The 16,237-nt window shown below is 43.8% G+C and overlaps 1 protein-coding gene across 3 annotated transcripts in view; it reads left to right on the top strand.

Moving 5' to 3' along the window:
* Nucleotides 1-15,626, top strand: part of IFT20 (intraflagellar transport 20) — a 304,459-nt gene extending 288,833 nt beyond the window's left edge. For all 3 annotated transcript variants that reach the window (XM_044054407.1, XM_044054409.1, XM_044054408.1), the window contains one exon: nt 15,384-15,626. In XM_044054407.1, the coding sequence (XP_043910342.1) occupies nt 15,384-15,465 (82 nt within the window). In that variant the 3' untranslated portion in view covers nt 15,466-15,626. The remainder of the gene's footprint in view (nt 1-15,383) is intronic.
* The last annotated feature ends 611 nt before the right edge of the window (nt 15,627-16,237 follow it).

The following is a 16,237-nucleotide window of genomic DNA, read 5'->3' as shown; positions in this document are numbered from 1 at the left end:
CTCCTCGGCCCACACCCCGACTACAGATACCGAAGCCACTCTTGGTGGTGAATCTCAAAATGTAGACAGGTCTGCCTCCTCTCAAGGTGTCTTCAGGCCTTCCTCTTCTTTTTCTATCAAGGCTTTCACTAAGTCTAAAGCAGCCATGCATTCTAAGAGACAAGCTCCACAGGGCCCTTCTCCAGGCCCCATGCCTAAAAAACAGATGCTTAAAATGGCTGTGGATTTGATTACTCTTATCAGGGGTTCTCAACCCCCCCCCCCCCGGACAAAAGGCCCAGAGTGGAGGAAGAATCCCACTCCTCTGTCCAGGCCTCCATTATTTCAGAGCACTCGGATGAACAGGAACATTCTTACTCCTCTTTTGAAGATTCTGATGCTGAGGAGTCCATTCCCTCTGTCTCCCCCCCAGAGGATTACTCATTTGGGGAAACCTTGCATACCTTAAGGGAACACTTCCACTGGGAAGGCCAAGAGTACTCAGATTCCAAGAAAAGGCTTAGGGATTTTCTCTTGCTACCTCAGCACAGGCCTCTGGCTATACCTCTTGTCTTAGACATACTAGATGATGTGTACTCGGAGGCCTGCCTTAACCCGGATTCTTTACCTCCAGCCCCAGTCAAGCCTGACAGGTACTACCGGGTTCCTGACTCTCACCAATTTTTATACAAAAGCCATGCGGCTGACCCAGAAACTATCTCACAGGGCCCCAAGGGAATTAAGGCCTCCACTGCTAAAAACCCATCGCCTTCCGAGAGAGATTCCAGATACTTAGAAAGGTGGGGAAAAAAGGTATACACCTTAACCATGAGGGCATTAAACTGCCCAGTTCCATATGCTAAAGTACCAACAGTTTCTGTTATCACAGTTGAGAAGTAAAATGTCACAACCTGAACAACCAGACTTGAAGGAGTTGCAGGATTTGATGCATAGTGCAGAACAAGTGGGTAAACATACCTTGCAATGTGGTTTTGATGCCCTAGAGGCCTCATGTAGAGCTGCTGTTACAGGATCAGTCATACGTAGACATGCCTGGTTCAAGGAGCAAACCTTACCAGATCATGTCAAAGCTGTTACTAGATGCCCCTCTACAAAGGATGTATTATTTGGTGTTAAAGCTGAGTAGGTATTAAAGAAAATGGAGGAAAAGGCTAAATCAATGCAAACAGTGAAAGATTTTCTACAGGTGCAACCTCCACGTTTCAGTAGAAGTTGGCCTTCCAAAAATTGGTCCTTTCCAGCCACGGACAGACCCCAAAGAGGTAGATACAGGCGCCTGAGGGGCAGAGGGCATTTTCAAGGATCGTTTAGAGGCAGACAATGGCAAGCTCCTACACAAAGAGGTGGTGAGGATAGTTCGCAGCCATTCAGAAAGCAAGCCCAATGACTTTCCCCTTTGCATGCCAAGCAAGGCTCAAATGGCAGCACCCTTAGGCGGAAAACTGGCATTATTTTCAAAAAATTGGCATATTGTCACAAAAGACAAATGGATCCTGGACATTATAAACAGAGGCTACAGATTCCATTTTCACAGCCTTCCAAAAATGAGAGGCATGCCAAACCTGCCACACAATCAAAGGGCAGAGGCACAAAGACAAATTTCAGATCTCATGGACATGAAAGCTATTAAAGAGGTACCTATTCACGAACAAGGTCAAGGTTTTTATTCCAGACTATTCCTGGTACCAAGGAAGGGAAAAGATTGGAGACCTATTTTGGACCTATTCATCCTAAACACATTTCTACTCGTACCAAAATTCAAGATGCTCACATTACAGCAGCTTCTTCCCATGCTGGGCAAGGAGTCTTGGCTGGTAACATTGGACCTCAAGGAGGCATACCTGCATGTCCCAATCAGACAAAATTGCAGAAGATACCTCAGATTTCTTGCAAGTTCAACCCATTATCAATTCTCTGCATTGCCCTTTGGCTTATCTACTGCGCCCAGAGTATTCACGAAATGCCTGGCATCAGTAATTGCCTACTGCAGACTTCAAGGGATACCAATATACCCATATTTGGACGACTGCCTGATCCAAGCGGACAGCAATCACATACTTCTGAAACATCTGGCTTTTGTAATAATGTTGTTGAATTCTCTGGGATACACAGTCAACAAAAAGAAATCAAGGCTAATACCCTCTCAGAAAATAATTTTCCTGGGTGCCAACTTTGACACAAACACCCAGATGGCCTACCTCACGCCAGAGAAGCAGGGGCAACTAACTCAATACTTCAGAACACTAGCAAATTTCACCAGGCTGACTGCAAGGGAAATCCTGCAGGCTCTGGGATTCATGGCATTTTGCATCCTACTAATCCCATGTGCAAAGCTGCATATGAGGAAACTTCAATGGTACCTGAAAAACCTATGGTCTCAACACAGCCACAGTTTGGAAACAATAATACCACTAATTCCATGTCTTCAAAAGGAATTTCTGTGGTGGGCTCAAGCATGCCAAACAAACACAGGTCTCCCATTCTGCAAGCCTCAAGCAAATCAAGTCATCACAACAGACACTTCGGAATATGCCTGGGGGGCGCACATGACAGATCGGTGCATTCAGGGCAAATGGTCCCAAAAAGAAAAGCACCTTCACATCAATCAAAAGGAAATGCTAGCAGTAATAAATGCTTTTATAGCTTTCAAAGACCTTCTGCATCCAGGTCAACTATTGATAAGGACAGACAACACCACAGTAATGTGGTACATAAACAAACAGGGAGGAACTCATTCATACCCCCTTTGCAGGCTGGCCATGTCACTTTGGAACATGGCTCTGGAATTGCAAATCGAACTTCAAGCACAGTACTTGCCAGGCAAGGAAAACACGCTGGCAGACAACCTAAGCAGAAATATGACAGATCCACACGAATGGAAGTTGATTCCTCAAGTTTTTACAGAGATAATTCAAGCATGGGGAAGGCCAGACAGATCTCTTTGCCTCCCACAAAAATCACCAATTGACAAAATTCTGCTCAAGGACTTTTCATCCACAGGCCTGGAGAGTGGACGCTCTCTCTTTCAGTTGGACAACAATGACAGTTTATGCCTTTCCACCTCTTCCTCTGCTGCCCAACGTTCTATTAAAAACCAGAGCAGACAGACCAAAGATGATTCTCATTGCTCCAGACTGGCCAAGACAGCACTGGTACCCACTCCTGAGGAGCCTGACGCATTCCCCTCCATGGACTCTACCTCTAATGCCTCTTCTTCTGACTCAGCACAGCTTCAAAACTATTCACAGTCAGCTGAAAACACTCAATCTGGCCGCATGGAAGATTCCTTAACATCACAACAGACCCTACTCTCCAAGGAGGTGCAGGATGTCATTTTGGAGGCCAGAAGGCCGTCTACTAGAAAAGCTTACTCCGCAAAATGGAAACGGTTTTGTGCCTGGAATGAGAAAAAGGGTCAGAATCCTGGAAAACTGAATTTACCTCAAATATTACAGTATCTAGCTGAGCTGCTAAGCAGTGGACTTTCATTCTCCTCCATCAAAATCCATGCCTCAGCCATTTCTGCAGAATACAACACTGATCCACCTTTATTCTCTCACCTCCTCTTAAGACAGTTCCTCAGAGGGGCTAAGAATATAAAACCCCCAAGGAAACAACCAATACCTGCTTGGAATCTCAATTTAATTCTAGAAAAGCTGACCTTGCCTCCTTTTGAGCCAGCTGCCTCAACAGATTTGCAATATTTGTCCTGGAAAACAGCTTTCCTTCTGGCTATCACCTCAGCTCATAGGGTATCGGAATTACAAGCCCTCATGGCTTTGCAGCCTTTTATCATCTTCCATCAGGACAGAGTTTCCTTACGAACCAACCTGTCCTTTATGCCAAAGGTGGTATCCATGGTAGCTTTGAATCAGGCTATTCACTTACCTACCTTTTACCCTAATCCTCAAAACAAAGGGGAGAGACTACTACATTCCTTGGACATCCACAGACAGCTGTGTTATTATTTGGACAGAACAAAGCCTTTCAGAAAATCAGAACAGCTCTTTGTGTCCTATGCTATAGGAGCTCAAGGGAAGCCAATTTCCAAACAGACCATCTCAAAATGGATAGCCCACTGCATACGCTTTTGTTACTCTTTTCATGGTAAAACTGTACCTGCAGGCATCAGATCTCACTCCACAAGGGCCACAGCTACCTCTGCAGCTTTCATCAGAGGAGTTCCTACCAAAGATATTTTGGAAGCAGCCACTTGGAGTTCTGTGCATACCTTCTCCAAGCACTACCACCTACCATTATACTCCAAAACTAGAGCAGGCTTTGCCACTGCAGTCTTGCAGGGCATTCTGGCTCCTCCTAGTTTCACCTAGTGCCTACCACCCCTTTCTTAGCTTTGGGATTCAACCCATCTGTTATGACTGCAGCTGTATGCACGATGAACATAGTACAGTTTTGTACCTACCATAAATGTAGATGTTCGAGTGCTAATACAGCTGCAGTCCAGGTTTCCCTCCCTCCTTCCCCTCTTGGGACAGGCCTATTGGCTAACACCTCCTCATACAACCTGATTGGGGTATTCTTTTATGGTGTATTTGCTTGCAACTACTGCATTTTGATTATATTGCATTGCTTTATTACACATATTTATGTATTGCCTTCCTTCTGGGGGCACCTGACATCTGGGGCAAGAAAAACTGAAGAAAATGGCGTCGGCTGGTTCTTTTATACCCCTGGCGCACTGACGTCAGGGAAGAAGCGACGACAACTGATGCCGGACCTAGACTTTGGAATTTGGCCGACCGAGGACCCGCCTGACGGCAGGACAACCCATCTGTTATGACTGCAGCTGTATTAGCACTCGAACATCTACATTTATGGTAGGTACAAAACTGTACTTTCTCCCTCTCAGAGCTTTGGCGCAGGTGAGTTCGGCTCCTACATCGGCTTTGGAGCTGTCTCTCTCGGTGCCGGGAAGGATTCCGGTCACTTCGGAGCCAGAGCTTTCTCCACTATCGGGAAGGGCCGCCTTCGGGGTCATGAGGAGTGTGCTGGCCTCTGAGTCAGCCCCACGATCAGCTTCATCGGCTCCTCCCCCCATGCTGCCTGCTTCTGCCTCTACCCCTCCTCCAGAGCCCAAGCGTGGGGAACAAGCACTCCAGGGCACCCCATTGGGTGCATCTTCCTCTTCCAAGGCCTCCCCTGATCATTCAGAGGAACCCCCTCAAAAGAGGAAATGCAAGAGGAAGCATGTTGACTCCCCTGAGTCTGTCACTTCAGATACCGACTTAGAGGATTCAGAAGTGTCCCCGAGATCCCCCACTGAGGACATCTCTTTCTCAGACATCCTTGAGATACTTAGGCAGAGGGGGAACTAGACTACCCTTAACCCTTCCAAGGATGAGTCGGTATTCCTGGACGCGTTTGGTTCCCGACCCTCCACCTCCTGGGTGTCTCCGCCTTTTGATCCACTGAAGTCTGTGGTAGCTCAGAAGGCATGGTCAGCCCCAGACACAGAGGAACCAACCCCCCAAAGACCCACAAAATTTATTACTGCACCAGAGGACAAGCAATTTCTGATGAAGGGTGTTCCTGTTGATGCCATGGTGGTAGCAGCGGCCACAAAAAAGGAGTTGGCTGAAACTTCTTCGTCTGTCCATCCTCCTAATAAGGAATCTAGGACAATGGACAGATATAGGAAGCGGATGTTTTCCTCAGCGACCTTCTCCATGAGGTCGCTGAACTACTTTTGCCACTTTACCCGCCTTCAAAGGGATCTCCTTAAGGAGCTAGGAGATACCCTTCAAGATCCATCAACTGTGGGGGCCCAGGCTAAGGTTGCCTCCCAGCTGGCGACTCTTAATTCGGTAGTAAACTCCTCCATGCGGCTCATCTCTTATGCAGCCGATGGTGCAAGTAGGGCCGCAGGCACAGGCGTGGCCTTGAGGATGCATGCTTGGATGGGGTTATGTAACTTTGCGGAACCCTTCAGGGCATCTTTCACCAACACCCCCTTCGATGGTTCTGCTCTTTTTGGACCACAGGTGAAGGATACCCTTACCATGTGTGAGCAGGAAGGCAAGACTCTCTGCTGTGGGAGTCCATTTTTCCACTCCTTCTAGACCGTATTCCAAGGGTCAGAAGAGTGGGAAGATGTGGTTCCGGAAACCCCAGGGAGCCGTGCCTGACACACGTGGAGAGTTCCCCTCCAGGGGCAGAGGAAGGAACAACAATAGACACCGCCCTCAGGGCAGAGGGGGTCCACAAAATCAGGGCCACAGAGAATCTTTCTCTGACGAGCCCTTCCAGCATCCCTGAGGTGCTGCCCGGCTGTCCACCTTTGGAGGCAGTCTGGGGAAGATTATCGCTGTACCCAAAAGCCTGGCAAATTATAACACAAGACAAATGGGTACTGTCTATCATATCTGAAGGCTACAAAATCCCCTTTTTTTGCACTCCCTACATTCTCAATAAATCCCTTCCAGATGTTCCACCCAATCTAAGGGATCAAGCAGTTCAAGAAATATCTAAACTGCTAAGAAAAGGAGTCATCCAGCAGACCAGCAAGGATCCAGAATTTATTCAAGGTTCTTTTTGGTACCAAAAAAGACACGGGACTGGAGACCCATTCTGGATCTCAGCAGACTAAACAGGTCTGTTCAAAGAACGAAGTTCCAGATGGTCACGCTACAGTCCATTTTACCCTTTCTGGGTCAGGACAATTGGATGTGCTCCATAGATCTTCAGGATGCGTACTACCATATCAAAATGGACAGATGCTCCAGAAGATTCCTCCGCTTCCGGCTGGGAGCCAGTCATTATCATTTCAGAGCTCTGCCCTTTGGTCTCACCACAGCCCCCAGGGTGTTCACCAAATGTTTAGCAGTAGTTACCGCTCACCTGAGACAGCAAGGATTCCAGGTGTTTCCATATCTAGACGACTGGCTCCTTACTGCTACCACCAGACATCACCTGCTGCGAGCCAGAGACTACACCATCCAAACTTGCTCCAAACTAGGTATCACAATACATTTTGAAAAGTCTGCATTGTCGCCTTGTCAATCTATTACCTTTATAGGCACAAACTTAAATACAAAGGACATGTCAGGGAGACTGCCATTAGACAGAGTGTTAGACATTCGCCGACATGTGCAGGTCTTATTAGGATGCAAAAAAAATTAAGGCTAGATTCGTCCTAAAAACCTTGGGTCTCATGGCAGCGGCTATCATACTAGTTCCCCTTACTCGTTTTCATATGAGGATTCTTCAGTGGGTGCTGTTCACCCAGTGGTCTTTCCAGCAACTTCCAATGTCTCACACGATAATGATCACACAGACATGCAAAAACCAACTTGCTTGGTGGATGGTTTCCCCATCAGTACCCCAGGGCAGACCATTTGCTCTTCCTCCTCCAGTGGCTACAGTGACCACAGATGCCTCCCTGATCGGGTGGGGGGGCATTTTCAGGGCAGAACAGTCCAAGGCACCTGGCAGCCTCACGAGTACCATCTGCATATCAATGTCTTGGAGATGAGGGCCGTGCTTTTGGCGTTGCAAGCTCTTCACAACTCTCTTCCCACCGGGACCATTGCAATTCAAACAGACAGTATATCGGTAGTGTGGTACATCAACAAGCAGGGCAGAACCAAGTCCTACTCCCTATGTCGAGAAGCATTCAGACTCTGGCAGTGGGTGATCTCTTCCAAACGGTTTCTGATAGCAGCGCACATCCCTGGGAAGTCCAACGTTATAGCGGACAGGCTGAGCAGAGCAATTCTCATGCTTCAAGAGTGGTCTCTCAATCAGACAGTGGCGGACCAAATCTTCCACAGATGGGATTAGCCTTGCTGCGACCTTTTTGCCACCCCCTTCAACAGCAAGTGCAACAATTTCTTCTCTCTCCTCCCTTTTCCTGGACACCCCCCTAGAGACGCTCTAGTTCACGATTGGCCTCAGGGACTTCTTTAATGCATTCCCTCCGTTTCCCCTGATTCCCAAACTAATACAGAAAGCTACCATCTTGGGATGCAAGATTATCCTCATTGCCCCTTACTGGCCTCGACAAATTTGGTTCCCGTTCCTGCATCATCACCTTCTGGAGCAGCCCTGGACCCAGTTCCAGACCTCCTGATCCATCAATCAGGCGGGCTGCACCAATCCCCTCAGTCTCTCCAGCTCACTACTTGGTTGCTCCACTTCCAACCTTAGCCAGGCTTCCGAACATCTCCCACTCGGTGCGTGAAATCATCTGATCATCACATAAGTCTACCACTAGAAAGACTTATGCTAGTAAGTGGAAATGTTTCTCTTTCTGGGCAGAGGCTAGAAATATAGATCCCTTTTCAACCCCTGTGCACCATATTTTGGATTTTTTAGCATAACTTTTTCATGCTGGATCTTCTTCTGCCACGATTAGAGTTCAATTAGCTGCAATTTCAAACTTTCATACAGGCCTATCAGATACTAGTATTATGTTCCATAAGCTTTGTAAAGCTTTTCTAAAAGGGACTACTTTAATCAGGCCCCCAGTGAGAGATCCCTCGCCTCCATGGGATCTAAATTTGATTTTAGCTTCCCTGATATTGTCCCCCTTTGAACCTGCAGCTTCTTGTTCTTTGAAGTTTCTTTCTTGGAAGACCCTTCTTCTGGTTGCAATTACTTCAGCCAGAAGAGTTTCTGAACTTCAAGCTCTTTGTGTTCGCCCTCCTTATCTAGTTTTCCACAAGGACAGAGTTTCTCTCAGGACTAATCCTTCCGTCCTTCCAAAGGTTTCTTCTGAGAATAATTTGAATCAGTCTATTGATCTCCCTGTGTTTTTTCCAAATTATTCCAACAAGGCGGAGTACAAGTTGCATCAGTTGGATGTTCATCGACAGTTACGTTTTTACTTGCATAGAACTAAGCAAATCAGAAAATCAGACCAGTTGTTTCTGTCCTATGCTGAGGGTAAACAAGGTCTACCAATGTTGAAAGTAACTTTATCTAGGTGGTTGACATCTATTATTACATTGATATATCAGCTAAGGAACAAAGAGCTTCCTCTTAAACCAAAAGGTCACTCCACTAGAGCTCCAGCTACTTCAGTGGCTTTTCAAGCAAGATTGCCAATGGAAACTGTGCGGCAGCTACATGGGCCAATCCTCATACCTTCATTTCACATTATAAGCTGGACGTGGCCTCCAGGAGCAGAGCTGATTTTGGTTCCACTGTTCTGAAAAGTCTGTTCCGATGAGCCACCCAGCATTGAGGTGCTAGGGACGCTGTCCCAACCAGCAAGAATGAAGGTGAGATAGACAACTTAACATTAAGAAGTTATGTACCTATCATAACGTTCCCTGTTAGTTGTCTTCTTCTCGCCTTCTTTCTTGCGTCCCACCCTCCATCCCCCTATCCTAGTAGACTGAGAAGAGTCCATGTTTTTCTTTCACTGGTTGAGTCTTCTCTGGCTATTCCTTTCTGGTAGTCTCTCCAATAGGATTTATGCATTCTAGGATAGGATTCCTGTATTTTTATGTCTGCAGTTAGACTTACCAAACGAGATCTGGGTATCTAGCGCTAGGCATCATGGGATATAGGGGGGCCTCAAGCCAGTAAGCAGCTCTCGAGCTTTTGAAGATGGCCGAGTCGGAGCCGAGGATCGGCTCCGAACCCAACCAGCAAGAAAGAAGGCGAGAAGAAGACAACTAACATGGAACGTTATGATAAGTACATAACTTCTTATTTTTTACCACCCATCATTTTTTAAATGTTGTATTGGAGCTGTTATTGGCTGCTGTATTATGTGATGTCATGTAATATCATTATATAAGGGTTGTTTGATTTAAGGTGGTTTATCTGAAGAAGTTTGGTAATTTATCAGACGAAAGCGCTAATAAATTGTAAAAAATACACTTTTGCCTTTTTCTTGCTGCCAGACAGTTGGTTTTTATAGGAGACAACAGATATCTTTAAATCCAGGCCTCCTCTTCTCCCTTCTTGTTTCAAAGTAGTCAGTCACCAGAGATGCCTCTGACTTTGCGTGGGGAGCAGTTTCAGGAGATATAAAAGTCCAGGGTGTGTGGGACACCAAGGACAGATGCAAGCATGTTAAATATCAAATAAATGCTTGCCCTGATCAAGACACTTAATTCTCTGCATCATCTTTGGCCCCCTGGATTACTTCAAGTTGTTATAGATGATACCACAGTCATGTGATACATCAATAAGCAGGGGAGATCCAGGTCATACCCCCTTTGCAGACTAGCTATGTTAGCTTGGGATATAGCTTCACAACACAGTCTCACTCTACATGCATCCTACATTCTGTCAGAGCAAAACTGTGTGACAGTCAAGCTGAGCAGGACCAGGGCAGACACTTACAAATAGAAACTAGATCAGGGGGTTTCCAATATTTGATCATTCTGTGGGGAGTTCCTCAGGTGGACCTCTTTGTCTCCACTCTGAACAGTCAACTGACGAGATTCTTTTCCAGTACTCCTTACAAAAATGTCTGTAAGACAGATGCCTTTTCTCTTCTTTGGACAGGAATGTTCCTGTATGCTTTTCCACCCATTCCACGAATATCCAGTCCAGGGTACTTCTGAAGATTCAGGAGGAGTTTCTCAGGATCATTGTATTGACTGCCTTCTGACCCAGCAACCTTAGCTCTTTCTTCTTTTTAAAATGGCCAGGGGCAATTACCACAAGCTTCCTCACAGATTGGATCTGTTCATGCAAGAATAGGGGGTGTTTGATATACTTCAACATCAGTTAACTTCAGTTGACTTCCCGGATAGGATCTTAACAACTTTTAGGCACCTGTTTACTGAGGATGTGCAACAGGTACTGATGGAAGCAAGAAAGCCTGCTACTAGAAAATCATATATTAGCAAATGGAAAAGGTTTTCTAGTTGGTGCAAACAACATAACCAGCACCCATTTAGGGCTAGTTGTTCTCTGATGATACAACATTTGTGTGCGTTAATATTCTTTATACTTTCTTATTCCTCTATCATGGTTAATTTATCGGTCATTTTAGCACGTCTCCCACGGATCCTCCATTTTCAATGCTGTCTGGTGTCAAAATGTTTTGTAAGGGGTTTTGCACAAGAGTCTTACAACTAAACTGGTGGCCATTCCTCAGGATATTAATTTTGTGTTGAAGATGCTAACACTTGCTCCATTTGAACCAGCTAACGTGGCTGAGATGCAGTTCATAACATGGAAAACAGTTTTATTGACTGCTCTAACCTCTGCAAGAAGAGTATCTGACTTGCAAGCTTCTATGATAAGTCAACCCTGTCTCATTTTTCACAGCAATAGGGATTCTTTGAAATCCAGTCATTCTTTTATGCCTAAGGTGGTATCCAAGCTTACTTTCAGCCAAACTGTCCATCTCCCCATTTTCTTTTCTGAACCTAAAAGTGAAGGAGAAAGGATACTGCATACCTTCGATTGTCCACAGCCAGTTCAGGTACTACTTTGATAGAACTAAGTCCTTCAGATCAATTGTTAATTTCTTGTGAAAGTAAGAAGGGACAACCTGTGTCAGTACAGACTACTTCCAAATTGTTGTCTAAGGCTATTACCTTTTGTGATACTCAGCATAACAAAACTATGTGAGGCAGGGCCTTGGCTGCATCCATGGCTTTTTTGAAAGGGCTGGATTAGCTGCTACTTGGTACTCTGTACATACGTTTGCAAAGCACTATAAGTTTGATTCCCTCTCCAGGTGAAGGACAGACTTTGCTAGGACCATTCTCCAGGCACTGATGGACTCTTCTCCTTCCACCTCCCAATGTAGTAAGCTAGTGTAATCTACCAATAAAACTAAGGCTACTGCAGCACTAATCAATATGATGACCATAGTACAGTTGTGTAAGTAAACTTGCCACAGTAGTAGATGTTCAAATGATCACTGCTGCTGTGCCCCCCCATTGTTTTTTGGTGTGTTGTTTATTCCAGGGTGTAGACATTTATTTTTTGTTCCTAACGCTGTCCTTTCAGGGCTCAGTCTCCTACTCAGTGTTGGCAGGAAAGCTCTGAAGGGCTTGGCGTCCAGACTTGCCTTTTGGTCAGCTCAGCTCATGCTGCCTGACAGTTTGGGTGCTTGGAAGATGCCCTGAAGCTTTGGAAGCTGGCCAGCTGTTATATCCTTGGCAGAATATAACCCATATAGTTAAGGCTACTGCAGCTGTGATCATTTAAATATTTACTGTTATGGTAAGTTTACTTAAACAGCTACTCTGCTTAACATGTCCTTTGATGTGACTGCTGTGGTCAGAACAAAGTTAAGAAGCAACTAGCCATTAGTGAGAAAGACAGGAAAATCCTTATTGTTGGTAACAAATTCAGATTGAACAATTTTTCTGGATGCAAAAGAACCCATGTCAGTTGTAGTACCAAGATGGCCTGTCACCAAAAAGGAAGTCAGAATTGTAGGCTGAGCCAGAGGCCATGGTAACTTCCGGAACAAACACTGGAAGAAATGCAGAAATAATCAGCAGAACCAGATTATTACCTTGACCCTCCATTATGAGAACTTTCACAGCTGCCTCCAGTGTAGGAAAGTTGGGTGTAATTTGTCCAGAGCCTATGCATTTCTCTTTCATACCCCTTTCAATTTGCATTTCTTCCATTGTTTGACTTTCCCCCAACGTCCTATCCCTTCAAGTGTGTGGCAAGAAAAGAGATTTTTGAATCTCACTCAGAACAGAGCAATCCGAAAGGTTCCATCATGTCAGAGCATGTCTAGCTATTATGCCATTTTATTTTTAGTGCCAAAGAAAGCAAAGGACCTCAGACTTGATACTAGACTTAAGTGATGTAAATGGAGTTTTCTCAAGGCAAAGTTCAAGTAATCAAAAATGTGCTCTATACTATCAGGAACAACCGACATGGAAAGAAAGCAGCAGCTGAATATCCACAAAAAATGCTTTTATTAAAATCAATTCCCAAGGCACAGAGTTTAGCAACACACTTTCATCCAGACTTATTTCACACTGGACTTCATCAGAACTAATCATGCTGTGTTCTTACTATATATTTAAACCTTTTCTCCATCAACATGTGTTTTATTGAATAAACAACCTAATTTGAACATAAGAAACAACCTTCAGTGTTGTACATAGCATAGTACCAGACCATTTTAGTTAAAAACCTGCCTTAAAACCTGTGCCCACAGTACATTCAAGTAGAGGAGTGGCTGCCTGCTAACCTCATCAGAGATGCATCTCTGGATGATACTTATGCAGCTGCATAAGACATTGTAAGGTCTAGGTCTTCTGTGGGAGATACTGCTATCTGAGGTATTGTTCCTTGTTGACCATCTAGGAGAACAAGTATGGTACTCTAATATGATAAGGTCTTTCTTCAACAAACAAGACAGATAGAGATGTTACATATTTACCATAACAATAGATCTGCATAATTGTGGTCCATATCTTCAAACTTCCTGACTTCGGGTAGATATGATCTAGGAGTGGTATTCAGCTGTATACTGTTTAAGTGCTTCCCTTTCAGGTGGCACACCAGAGATCTGAAGAAGTCAGAGCATAAGGTGTTATAGGTAAGAAGGGAGTTTCACATGACAAGCTGCCTGGTCCTGCTGACCTTCATCCTACTGGCTGAAGATGGGCCATTACTCAAACCTACTCTTATTGCAAGTACTTAACTTTCACTGCAGAAGATGGCTTTATGATTTTCCGGTCATAGACAGCTCATTTCATGTGCATGAACAGAAAGAGATCAAAGTTGCAGCAGTTCCAGAGACACTGCCAAACAGTTCAACTTACTGTCCTGACTTTGAAATGTAAAAGAGGCACTGCTTATAAAATATGGGAAGTTAATTCCTCTGTTTGCACATCTAGCAATGCTGCATCTGGAGTATTGGATAAAGTTGTGCAGATCCTACTACTGTGTAGACGTTGACAGATTAGAAGGTGTGCAGAGGATGGTAATACAAATGATACTAAATCTGTACTACAGGATTCATAAGTAAAGGAACTTTTTTGTGTTCCTGGAATAAATGAGAGACATATTCTTAGCACCTTAAAGAAGTTTAAGTCCTAGAGGAAATAAGTGATCAGAAAAGGAGATAGTCAAGAACTAGGGGCACAAGGGGAGGGCAGGAAGTAGGCATTTAGGAGTAAAAACTACAAAGACAGCTCAGGGGAGATGTTTAAAATGCTTTCAACACAGAGAGTCAGTTATGACTGTATGGAATAGTATTCATAGTTTGTTGTAGACTTCAGGAACACAAGGTTAAACCAAAGTTAGCAGGGAATAGGAATGAAACGAGTCAAAATGAATTGCAACTTGTTTATTAAGCAGGATATTGGGCAGATCAAGTGAGTCAAACAGTCCCTGTCTGTCCAGCAGCTTTTGGGTTTATGACATAAGCCAGGGAAGCTTTCCTCCTGTGTGTCAACTTTTTTGGTGAGCTTAATCCATAATTGGAGACTGGATGTTTGTGATGCACCAGACATTTTCTCCATGTCCAAGATTAGCATTAGTACATGTGAACAGCTGTCATTCAGTCTCGGACCACGGGTGGAAGAAACTAAGAGTGAATCCACTGTAGCTATAGCTACAAGAACCTTGGCATAGGAGGGTGGCTGTTACAGAAGATGCTGTCTACCTGCAGGACTGTCATCAACATAGCTTCTAAACAGAACCACATTAAAGACATATCTACAGTACAACTATCAAGATGACTTATAAAGAGATCCTGAAAAAGAAGGAGCTTAGGAAATAGTTGCATAAGCACTGGCAGCATGGTTTCTGAGCATGTACCAGTGGGTTAGCCTTTCCTTGTATTGTAGCCAATGGTAAATAAGATTTATCAAAGAGAGTAACTAAGCATGTTAGATCTGTAAGGATAATTTGATGTAACTCCATGTAAGGAAGAAACTGGGTACTTTTGTTGGTAAGAGAAAGTGGTAATTAACAGAGAATGGTGTTTAGGAAACCAAACTAAAATGTATCAGTGCACTGACTAGCGCCACATTTTGGAGAAATGTCTTTACTGCCTTCTGAAATTATGGCTCAGAGAAGTTGGAAAAAAGATATGTTATACAAACACGTACACTTTGTTCTGTACTTTGAATACTGATTGAACATTAGATGTACCTTTTATTATAAGTACAGTTGTAAAAGGCAGTTTTGAAAATTTGCTTTTTAAAATACTACAGCACATCTATTGACTGCATTTTGTGAACGCAAACATCTACTTTTGATAAGTACAATTATTTCCTTCTAGTGTTTTCACTTTGCCCTTGCCAGATGCATGTTAATCACCTTAAAATAATGCGTTTTTTAAATTTGGATAAAAGTCTGTGAAACTTTGTCAACAAAACAAGTTAATGGATAGTTAAAATTATTGTCAGTTAGCAGCATGTCCTACATAGGATAAGTATAATAATTAGATGTGCTCCTCTTTTTTGCAGGTATCGAGTAGAATATGAGGCACTGTCAAAAATAGAGACCGAGCAAAATGAGTTTATCGAGCAGTTCATCCTTCAGAAGTAGTGCACCTATACTAGGATTAATTTATAAATGGATGTCCTGGTAGCCCTTTACAAGGATGGATCATTCCAGTACTGTACATTCCTTTCAACTGATAATTTTATCATCAGTGCAAAAGAACATTTCTGACAGAAAATAAAACATTTTTTTTTATATTACCTTGATCTCTGAATCATGATGACTAGTTTGTTTTGTTGTAACCTTAAACGATTTGATGGGGATGGATATGCTAACATGGAAATAGTTCAACATATTAAAAACTCAAAAAACTGAAACATTTTTAATGCTGGGGTCTGCACCCCCTACTAATTATACATAACTCCAGGATCGCGCAACAGTAGAGTAAAGCCAAATTCCCCTTTTCAGTATTTTGAGTTTTCAGTATTATGAACTACTAACACATGCATAAATGTGTTTTTTTTTTTTCCTCAAGCCACATTTTCTGCATCCCAGAAAATTACACTGAAATGCCCTGCCTTCATTGTAGGCTGGTAGAATGGAATTATTCAAAATTACTAACTTTCAGAATGTTCAGCAGTATTTTCACTGTTTTTCCAGTCTGCCAGATTTATGCTCAGTCTTTGTTTAAAGACACTGCAAATTAATCCTTTCTTTCAGATGGAGAAACAGTAACAATTTGAACTTTTGATCATTGAGACCGAGTACTCAAAAATGCAGACTTGCATATACTGTCAGATATTCCCATCTCTCTGAGATATGGCAGTCTCAGAGTTGGTATGTTTAATTTTGTGGGGTGCAAGTGGACTTGTCCTCC

Source organism: Protopterus annectens, chromosome 13.part0 (assembly GCF_019279795.1).
Source record: "Protopterus annectens isolate FY-2018-M chromosome 13.part0, PAN1.0, whole genome shotgun sequence".
In the NCBI taxonomy this organism is placed as follows: domain Eukaryota; kingdom Metazoa; phylum Chordata; order Ceratodontiformes; family Protopteridae; genus Protopterus; species Protopterus annectens.
This window is presented reverse-complemented; position numbering and strand designations above follow the sequence as displayed.